Here is an 11,672-nt window from a genome sequence, read left to right as displayed (position 1 = left end):
TCTTCTTTCATTTTCCTTGTCTGAGTTGTTCCTTCCCTTTGAATAGCTTTTTCCCTTTCACAGTATCTATTGTACCTTTCAGATTTTATTTGCTCTTTCAGGTTCTTACACCAGGGAGACAATATGAAGCTCACACATGTGGGTCGATTTATTTCACTTATAAATATGGTCTCTAGTTGCATCCATTTACCTTTAAAATCCTTGAGTTTATCTTTCTTCATAGTTGAGTAATACTTTATTGTATAAAAATAACCTCATCTTTTCTATCTATTCCTCAGTTGATGGGCATTTGGGCTGTTTCCAAGATTTATCAATGACAAATTGCACTGCTATAATCATGAGAGCTATGTTTGTTATGTGCCTAGTTTCTGTCATTTTAAGGATAAAACTAAAAATAAAATAGGACAATAATTAGGAAAGTGCAACCTAATTAAGAGAAATGAGAGAAAGGAAAGACAGGAAAGGGGTGGTCAACTGGTACTAAAGAGTTAAACTGGAGAATTAAGATCTGAAGTTCTAATGTACAGTAGGCTGAATAGGACTAATAACATATCATATACTTCAAAAAGTGAAGATAAAAGCTTTTGGATGTTTTTTCCATAGAGAAATGATAAATATTTAAAAACATGAACATGAGGCCAGCGACATAGCTCAGTGGACTAAGTGCCTACTTAGGCAAGTTCAGAGACCAGGGTTTGATCCCAGGCATCACATGCTGTACCAGCCCTGATCCCCCTGCCCAGGCACTCTGAGCTGGCCACTGAGACTGGGAATGGTAGTGCACACCTGTAATCCCAATCCTGAGGAGGCTGAGACAGGAGGATCACTATGAGTTCAAGCTGCATAGTGAGACCCTGCCCCAAATACATAAAAATGAACATAGTTCCCCTCATTTGACATTACACAATGTACAAATGCATAAAAAGATCACATGGTATATTATAAATATCTATAATTTTTATTTTTATTTAAAACAAATGTATAAAAATATTTGAAATATGCCATATATGCAATCCCAGCACTCGGGAGCCTGACACTGAAGGACTGATGCAAATTCAAGTAGTGTTTGCCTGCACTACAAAGAGAGTCCCTGTCCCCAAACGTAAAAATTGAAAATTGAAAATTTAAAACACACACACAAAAAGAACAGAAATGAAAGTAAAACTGTATTTCTTATTAAAATTACTAACAAAAATAAATTCCAAATATAGTGTAAAATGAAACACAAATATAAAATCATAAATGTTACAGCAGAAAAATTTTATGTTGAGCAATTAAAAAAATCTTTGCTACAAAAGGTGGTACATTACCTAATTAAAAAAATAAGAGAGGCTGGAGAGATAGCTCAGTAGAATAAGTGTTTGCCTGGCAAGTGCAAGGGCCTGAGTTCAATCCCTGTTCAGCCAAAAAATAAAAAATAAAAATTTTAAAGATTAGAAGTTATGGCTACATAAAAATTACAACTTTTTCATCAGAAATAAAACAAAGGTGTGTTTGTAAAGACTTTGTCCAAGCCTCCAATAATCAGCAAGACAAATAGAAAAACTATGTCAAATCTGAAACATAGGTATGAAAAGATATCCTCATCAAGATTCATTCAGAAACAATTCAGAGTACAAAGAACATATCTTTGACTTTGGGAGGATCTCATATCTAGATAATAGGACATATGGTGTCCATTACACCAAAAAATTTCCTCTGTTAAGGAGATTTCTCAGAGCTCTTTTCATATCCCCATTCCTCAGACTGTAGATAAAGGGATTTAGCATGGGTGTGACCAGACTGTACACAGCAGCCACAATGATATTTGTGTCATCAGTGTCATCAGATGAAGGGACAAAATAGAGACCCATAATTGCTCCATAGTACAAAGTAACTACAGAGAGATGAGAACCACATGTGGACAAAGCTTTGCAGATTCCCCTAATGGATGGAACTCTGAGGATGGTGGCCCCAATGTGGCCGTAAGATACCAGAATGCATACGAATGGCAGAGTAATAACCATTGATCCTACAATGAGAATAGCCAAGTCATTGATAGTGGTGTCTGAGCTGGACAGCCTAAGTAAAGCAGAGAGTTCGCAGTAGAAGTGGTAGAGTGTGTTGTCTCCATAGAAAGAGAGATGAGCTAGAAGGAGAGTGTGCACAAAAGCACTAGCAGAAGATAAGATCCAGGACAGAATTACTAGCAGAAAACAGAGGACATGGCTCATGATAATGTTGTAGTGCAGGGGATGACAGATGGCCACATACCTGTCATAGGCCATTGCGGTGAGAAGGAAGCTGTCAAGGCCACCAAATAATAAGAAAAAGAACTCCTGTGAAATGCACCCAGCATATGAAATGGATTGACTATGCGTCAGCATATTCATGAGCATCTTTGGGGCTGTGACTGATGAGAAAGAGATGTCAGTGAGCGCCAAGTGACTGAGGAAGAAGTACATAGGTGTATGAAGGTGGGAGTCCAGCCTAATGAGCAGGATGATAAGCAGGTTCCCCAGCACCGTGGTCAGGTACATAACCAGGAACAGGGCATAGTACATGACTTGCTCTTCCTTCCTAATAGGGAGTCCCAGGAGGATGAATTCAGACACATTGCTTTGATTATCTCTTCTCATGCTCTTCCTGTTATCCTGAAAAATGGGAGGCTATTGTGAGTATTGTATAATAAAAAGATTGGAGTTAATCAGTTTTGCAAATTTTGATATGCATATCTCAAGCTTTTTTGCCACAAAATATGCTAGTGACAATCCAGACAAAAGACTTTTGCCTACCTGAAACTTCACTCAACATTCTTTGAAGAAACATAAAATTTTTGAGTGACATTTAGTTCACATTCAGTTTTAACTAAGAATCTGAGAATCTGTGACAGAAATCTCAGATTAGGAAATTTGATAAAAGAAAGGTCAGCATCAGTTAATGGAAAACCAGTAAATGATCTAAAATGGTTTATTAACCTCCCACCTTTCCTCTGAAGCAGGCTTTTGCTAGCACTTTACAACCAATGATGGAAGCAAATTAAAAGAATACAATGGGTTTCTCTGAGTCTGTAAGATATTAGGATGTGGAGGCTTGGAGAATATATTTGCAGTAGGTCAATGAAGTGCTTTGAGAACAAGAGTACTCATCATAACTTAAAACATGTATGTCTATACCTTGTAGGTGAGCCATTGGGTTTTCCTTTAAGAATGTTCTTTTCCATTCAATTTTTTTAGTGTTTCATCATTTTTTCAATAGGATTTTTCATGGACTATTAAGTGTATGCATACACTGCATACACTCAACTTTTCAAGTCCCATACAGAATTTGCAGTCTTACTAGCACCAATAAGTAATACTTTCCTCTTTTTATGGTTCTTATGCTAAGTCTTCTGATAAAGACACTTAACCTACATTTTTCTAGTAGATATTCTAACATTCACATTACTTTGGTAATTATTTATCCACTTCTTCAAGTCAGTTGTTCTTAGAAATATCCACATGAACAATACAAAAGGATAGAGAAAGAGAACACTATGATTTATCTTCAAAAAGTGGAATTCACTATCTGTATATAGACTTGTTCAAGCTGGATATCTTTGCATTTAGGAGCTAAGAAGATACCTTTCTGTTTGATTTGCCATTCATTTTGAGGATAAATGAATTTTATAGTGTTTCAATTCTCTCAACTTGATTGATATTATCTTATAATCCTACATTTTTCATCCCACTATGTTAAGTATTCTGCTAGTGCCTTGTTTTTTCATGTGACAGGTTATCCACATGGTAGTACTTTTCATTTTCACATCAGTATCCATCAGTTTATCATAATGACAATGATAATTTGCTGGTTGGTGGACATTTGCTTTTTAAAAATATTTTACTGTTTCCAGCAAGATTATAATAAATAACAATTCACATGCTGTCTTTCACATTAGTTTATAGTAAATTCCTAGAAATTCAATGTGAGGGAAACTATTTCACAGTTTTGATATTCCAATTATAAGAGGCTAAGGTGAAAAGGAAGCACATTTGTATGTCTTATTTAAGATAAACCTAAATGAAGAACCTGTCACATAAAGAACTTAAATATGGTCGTCCTAGTGAAGTATTTGCACACTTGAGACTATGGCATTTGAGGAACAGAGAAAACTCAAGACTATGGACATTTTAGGACTATTTGGAGAGAATCATTAAAAAGCCAGATAATTACAAGGAATTTTGGGCTATAACAAAAATTCCCAATTCTATTCTAGAGCAATAGTACATTGAAAAAAAGTTTTTAAGTATAGCGGTGACTAAAATTTTTACACAGCTTCTTGTTTTCTAGGTAGAAATTACAGAAAATTAAGTGAATACTCAGGCATCTGAATAAAAGGCTAATGTATTTTAGGTTAAAAAAAGTACCAGCTTAAAGCTAGATTGTGAGAACATAAATAGAAGTACAGAAATTTGATATAGAATTTGAAAGAAAGCAACAATAACCAGAATTAAAGATACACAAAAGGAAATAGGTCTTTATAGTATTTTTGTTGAAATTAGATATAAAATTGGTTTCAGATAGATTATTCTAAAAAGAAAATTGCTTTGCCTTGTTATCCCAAAATTTAGCTACTCAGCTCAAGGTGAATTATTCTACACAGAGTTTTCTTTGAGACTGTGCTATGAGATGGGATCATATTAGGGATCAGTAGCACACATCATACCCACATCCATAGTCAATGACACTACTGAATGTTAATTCTGCTCCTATTCTGGTAAGTCCACATAAGCAATGAGCACAGATACCTCCAGAAACAAAGCAGGGGAAGATTCCCAATGTTCTCTAGAAGAAAAAGCTACAGAGAAACAAGTAGAGTTTCATGGGCTTAGAATTTCTTTGTCACTTGCAGAAGAGTTATCAGTTGAGAATCAAACCCAAAAGATACTTCGCAGTACATTAGTTCATGGGTCCTTAGAAATTGTGAATTCTAATTTTATGAACCATGGAAAGGACTTAAGGAGTAACCTCCCATCCCCACCTCCAAATTAGAAAGAAAACATACAGTATTTGGTTTCTTTGCCTGGCTCCCTTAGGTGTAGAATTACTTGTTCAAGAATCCATTGGAGAATTTATCTCTGGAGGAATAGTGATAACCATGGGGCAGCCATTGGGATCTTGGTGAATAACAAAGCTCTATCTTCTCAGTTTACCTTGTGGCTCAGGGTTGGTAAAAACTTAAGTGATTATTGACTTGATAATCCCAGCCATTCCAAATCCCGTTGTATTTCAAAAGCAACAGGTATACTCCAATACCTTCATTCTCTTACTAAAAGGGTGGGAAAATGTATGCATTATTATCATCAGTGTATCCAGGGGAAGGGAATATAGTTGATATTAATCTCTCTCTTGTCCAAAAGCTTTCATTTTAGCCTTTTATTGGTGCAATATTCTCATAGTACAATAAAATAAACATCCTCTACAGACTTTCCTTGCAACTATTTACAAAATGTACCCCAAATACATTCCATAGATTGCCAGTTTCCCTTCAATATTTAGTAAAAAATGAATACCATGTATTCATTACTCAAGTGAAGCTATGCTAATATGTATAAATTCTGTCATTTGGGGTCTTATATATTTAAAAATCAGTAGTTAGAATTACTATTTGAATGAGGAAACCTGTAAGATATATATATATTTTATGTATTTGGTACAGGGTCTCACTACGCAGCTCAGACTCATAGTGATCCTCTTGTTTTCAGCCTCCACAGCACTGGGATTACAGGTGTGCACCACCACTCCTGGTCTCACTGGCCAACTCAGCATGCTCAAGGGTGGGGCTGTGCAGTGTGTGGTGCAGAGGATCAACCTTGGTCCCTGCGCTTGCCGAATCAGGCACTTAGTCCACTGAGCTATCTTGCTAGCCCTCTGTAAGATATTTAGACTTCAAGAAACATTTCAATGTCATTAAAAGAAGTCAAAGACTAACAAAATTTCCCTTACCCATCAAAAAATATTGTACCACCTTCTTTCCCACATGTATACAGATAAAATTAAAATCTACTGCTCCAAGATTATTAAGTAAGACATGGAGGTGCATTCCTGTAATCTCAGCATGGTGAAGGCTGAGCCAGAAGAATCACTGTGAGTGCAATGTCAGCCTGGACTACATAGAGAGTGTAAGTTGTTGTTGAAATACATAGCAATACCATGTCTTGAAAACACAACAAAATTTCTTATTTGATTGAAAAATATTCAAAAGTATCTGTTTAAATCAACAAATTACATCATAAATTCCTCAGGTACCAGTATCATTTCTTCAGATACTTTCACATTTGTTCCATCACTTGGTCTGATTGGAAACCTCCCTTTGTAATATATTATAATTTATTAATAAAATGCAAGCAGAAATGGGTATTCCATTTCCATTTAAATATTGTAGGTGTGTGAATTCAGCAAAATAATCCAATATAGCCCAGTAGTCCATAATAGTAGTGGGTTAATGAAAAATAAATAAATAAAATGCAATCACATATACAGACTCAGAAATGGAAGAATAGGCAATCTTTATAGAAGCACAATTTGTTATAACTAAATCCTGAAAACAACCCAGATGCCCATGAACAGAAGAATAGATAACGAAGACATGGCACTTTTACACAATGGAGTATTATTCAGATATAACACAGGATAAATTTGAGTGTTTCATCAGTAAGTGGATGCAACTAGATAACATACTTTTAAGTAAAATAAATCAGACCTGCATGTGCAAACATCGTATTGTCTACTTCATATGAGAACCTGAAAGAGAAAAATGGAATCTGAAGGGTATAATAGACACTGGCAAGAGAGAATGAATTTATGCACAATATATTTAACAGACATCTACAGACTGTTTAATCAAAGATGAGTAGTATATACCTTCTTTTCAGCAGCTCACAGAATTTCCTCCAAAATACACAATATTTTAGGGTATGAGAAACTTTTCCTATGAAAAAATGAAATCATCTCATGCCTTGTATTAGATCACAACAGAATGAAATTAGAAACAAAAGACAAGAAACCACAGAAGCTACACAAACACATGGAGATTGAATAATACATTTTTGTATGGTCTTTAGATTACTGAAGAAATTGGTTGTGAAGTTAAAAGTTGCTAGAATTAAATGATGATGGAAACTCAGCATATTAGAATTCATGATATACAGTGAAAGCAATTCTAAGAGATAAATTTACAGCATTGAGTATGTTTTTGAAAAGAAACATGTCAAATAATAATGATGTGTCTCAAGATCTTGGCAAAATAAGGATAAAATAAACCCAAAATGAATAGAAGGAAAAAGAAATATCAGAGTAGCACTTAATGAAATGGAGACTTAAAGAACAGTACAAATGAACAATGCCACAGAGTCGGTACTTTGATTAGGAAGAAAAAAATTAATGAACTCTTAGCCTAATTAACCAAAAGTGAGTGAAGACTCAAATCAATGCAATTAGAGGTAAAAAGTTAATATCACAACAGATACCACTGAAGTTACTATAAACTATTTGGAGAACTTACTTTTCAATAATTAGAAAATAAAAAAGTAATCAATAAGTTTATAGATACATATCACCTACAAAACTTGAATACAGAGGATATAAAAATACAAACAGTTTAATAATAAGTAATGGAATTGAAGTAATAATAGTCTTCCAACAAATAAAAGTTGAGGAACAAATGGATTAACTTCTGAATTTTATAAGAATTTTAAATAAGAACTAGCACCAATGCTTCTTGATTATTTCATATACAAAAGAAATGAATACTTTCAAGCAATTTTATAAAGCCAGTATTATACTGATAGTAAAGCCATGAAAAGACTCAACAAAAAGATATGGTCTTCACACTGATAACAAAGGAAAGAAATTTCAATTAAAACTCTGTTCTTGGTAGATATTTATAAAATAACATGGACAAAAGCAATTTTTTGCTTCCATGTCCATTTATTCTATGATCCATCTTTTCTAAAAGATGTAAGACCTTCTTATTCCCCAGGAAACAGGCCTTTGACCACTCAGAGTCCTTCAGTGGGGAGAAAAAGAAGAAGAACTTGCCTTTGGCCACATTAGAGGGCTCAGAGGTAAATATCTCCTCTGACCCCAGTCTGGGTGAGGAGGCAACCAGAGTTGGCAAGAAGCCCAAAAAACACAAGAAGGAAAGAAAAGATCAGGATACCACAGCCTGTTCCATCAGGACCCTTGGGTCTGTGAAGCAGGAGATGCTACATATGGATGGATGATGGAGAAGAGGGCTGAAAAGCAGGCAACTTTGGGGTTGAAACAAAAACAGGGCAGCTTCAGAGAACACATCAGGAAAGTGAAGAAGAGAAAGTCCACGAGGAGGAAGATACCCTCCCAGCCTACTCTGATCTCTCCAGGTCCATGGAGACCAACCTTAGAAAAGAAAGAAAAAAAAAAAACAGTCAGAATTAAGGTTCTAAAGTACATCCCACTAGGAGATCACCCTAAAGCTGGTGTGAAGAAGAAAACAAAGGCTAAGAAAAAGGCAGAAAAACTAGTTGTTGAGCTGGCTCAACAAAGGAAGGAAAAGATGAAAGAGAACACGATAACAGTAGACTCTTGGAAGGAAGACCTGAAAGTGGTGATGGAGAAAAAGGGCAACATGGACGAGGCACACATAGATGTGGTTATGTGAAAGTCCTTGCAAGAAAAGACTGACTGGGAGTCAGGCAAGACAAAAGCCTCTGAACCCAGGAAGTGGAAAGGAACCCACTTTGGCCAGTGAGATACTGCGGATTTTGAAAACAAGGAACAGAAACTGAAAATTTCTCAAACTTATGGGTGGCTTTAATAATCTGTACCCTTTGGTCAGCCACTCTCCCTGCATGGCTGCAAGGCACAATGTGGCCCTCAGCAAGGTGGCAGCCAACACCCTGAAGCAGAAGTTGCAGCAGGACTACGACGGGCCCATGAGCTAGAAGTACAACCAGGGTGCCAGACTTGGCTTCTCTGTTACTGCCAACAGAGTTTTCTACATTGACAAGAATGCATCTAGGTCTGTCAGGTTGGAAGATTAAATGCTAATGCCTTCTGCTCAAACAGCTCAGATGGCATTTCTCAGTTTTGCAGAAGAGAGCCACCACGAAGTTGGGAGCTTTGTGGCTCCTAACATATGACCCTTTCTCATTTTGTTTTGTCAGAGATGAGTGTTCCACTGCAGGTAGAGAAGCTTTATTTAGAGAAGTCTTTAAAAAGGACCATTTAAAAGATGTATTTAAAGGACATGAACCAGTCTAAAGATTGTAGGTACTTGAATTCAGAAAAATAACCCAATATAGTCCAATAGTCCATAATAGTAGTGGATTATCAGCAGAACTGGCAATTTTCAGTTGTTGACTTAAGCATTTTACAGCTTAGAATATTAATATGTCATTACTTATTATATCTCATGGCTATACTTTTCTGCTGGATGGTTAAGACCAAGTTAAAACAAGACCTATATAATTAAAAATATAACTTTTGTATCTGACAAGGTCAGTCAAATCTCCTCAGGATTTACCATGGAGCCACTGGCCCTAACACTTGAAGGTGAGTGAGGTCTCTGGACATAAGAAAACTTGTGCTGTAACATCCTGTAACTCAGAGGTGTTCCAAATTTTCTGATCAAGGAGATTATGGAGCCACAGAAGAAAGTGATCAACAATGTATAATGTGCCTAAGGAGAATAACCTAGAGGGAAAAAATTCTCTCAGGCTTTCACAGAGAGCAAATTGTTCAAGCAATTGCCGTGATTTGTCCAGATGGCTGACACTGACAAAGATCTTTCGGGTTCTTACACTAGAGAAACAATACAATATTTACACATGTGGGTCTGATTTATGGCACTTATGGATATAGTCTCTAGTTCCATCCAGTTACCTATGAAGGCTTCGAGTTTGTCTCTTTTTATAGCTGAGTAATACCCCATTGTATAAAAATACCACATCTTTTTCATTTGTTCCTTCAGTGATGGACATTTTTGTTGTTTCCAAGATGTGGCTATGTCAAATTGTACTGCTATAAACATGGGTGCACATATATCCTCCTGATACAATGTTTTCAGTTCTTTTGGGAAAATTCCCAAAAGTGGAATAGATGGATTAAATGTGACTTCAAGTCCTAGTTTTTTGAGGAGTCTCCACACTGATGTCCATATATGGTTGCACCAGTCTACATTCCCACCAGCAGTGGAAAAGGGTTTTTTTTCCCTCATAGCCTCTCTGACATTTGTTATTGGTTGATTTCTTTATGATAGCCATTCTTTATGGAGTGAGGTGGCATCTCAATATTTTAATTTGCATTTCTCGAATGGCCAGTGATGTGGAGCATTTTTTCAGGTACTTATTTTCCTCTTGTATTTATTTCTCTAAGAAGTTTGTATTCATCTCAGGTGCCCATTTTTTGATTGGGTCTTTATATTTTGGGGCCCTAATTTTTTTTCAGTTCTTTATATTTTCTAGAAAAGAGGCCCTTTTCTGAGTGATTATTGGCTACGATTTTTCCCCCAAATTTGTTGGTTGTCTTTTCACTATGTTGGTGATTTTTTTTTATTTGAAGGTAGAAATTTCCCAATAAGAGGAGGTCCCAGTTATTGATTCCTTCAAGTATTTCTGGGGTAATTTGATTTTTCACTGCCTACCACTATGTCTTCAAGATTTTCACTTATATTTTCTTCCAGGAGATTTCGTGTTTCTATTTTAATGTTTGTATCTTTAATCCATTTTGAATTTAGTATAGCGTACAAGGATAGACCCAGATCTAGTTTAAGTTTTCTACATTTGGAGAGCCAGTTTTTCCAGCACCTTTTGTTAAAGAGGCTATCTTTTTTCCATTGAACATATTTGGCTCATTTGTCAAAGATAAGATGGCTCAGTGTGTTTCTAGTTACATCTGTACCTTCTGATCTGTTCCATTGATCCTCAGATCTATCTTTTTTCCAGGACCATGCAGGTTTTATCATGGTAGTTTTGTATTATACTTTCAGGTCAGGGACTGGAATGCCCTCTGCCTTGCCTTTGTTGTATGATATTGCCTATGCTGTTCTGGGTCTTTTAGGATTCCAAATAAATTTTAAGAATGTTTTCTCTAGATCTCAGGGATATGTTGGTGGTATTTTCATAAGGATTGCTTTAAATCTGTACAACAATTTTAGAAGTATGGCCATGACCCGCCCAAGCTCAGGCCCTGCGAGTGTGAGGGAGAGCTTCAGTGCTCCCTTGTACCCACTGGACCGCTCCAGAACAAGCCGAGGCCTGCCACATGAGTGAGACTTTTTGACGCTCTTGGGACACATCCACCCCACAAGAGCCAGCCCAAATCCACCTTGTGAGTGAGAACTTCCACTTCTCTCTCAGGACAATGCTAGACACTCCCAAGCCCAGGCCCTGAAAGGGCGTGGGAGAGCTTCTATGCTCCCCTTTGCCTTCTGGATCCCTCTGGACCAACCCAGGCCCACCACATGAATGAGAAATTTCACTGTGCACTCAGGACTTGACCACCCCTCCAGAGCCAGCCCAAGCTCACCTTGTGAGTGAGAACTTCTGCTGCACTCTGGAGACTCCTCCAGACCAGCCCAAGAACAGGGCCTGAGAGTGTGTGGGAGAGATTCTTCTCTTGCCTGCATCTGCTAGACCCCTCCAGACTCTGTCCAGACCTAGCATACAAGAGTG

The 11,672-nt window shown here is 36.8% G+C and overlaps 1 protein-coding gene and 1 pseudogene across 1 annotated transcript in view; one reads left to right on the top strand and one right to left on the bottom strand.

The window, feature by feature from the left end:
* Positions 1-1,679: 1,679 nt before the first annotated feature.
* Positions 1,680-11,672, bottom strand: part of LOC101580951 (olfactory receptor 50-like) — a gene marked incomplete at its 5' end in the record, with an annotated part of 45,626 nt that continues 35,633 nt past the window's right edge. Inside the window, one exon of the mRNA XM_004641523.2 lies at positions 1,680-2,621. Coding sequence (XP_004641580.2) covers positions 1,680-2,621 — 942 coding nt within the window. The remainder of the gene's footprint in view (positions 2,622-11,672) is intronic.
* On the top strand, positions 5,117-9,041 carry LOC105743579 (annotated as a pseudogene).

The sequence above is a fragment of the Octodon degus genome, unplaced genomic scaffold (genome assembly GCF_000260255.1).
Source record: "Octodon degus isolate 3935 unplaced genomic scaffold, OctDeg1.0 scaffold00137, whole genome shotgun sequence".
NCBI classification, from domain to species: Eukaryota; Metazoa; Chordata; class Mammalia; order Rodentia; family Octodontidae; genus Octodon; species Octodon degus.
This window is presented reverse-complemented; position numbering and strand designations above follow the sequence as displayed.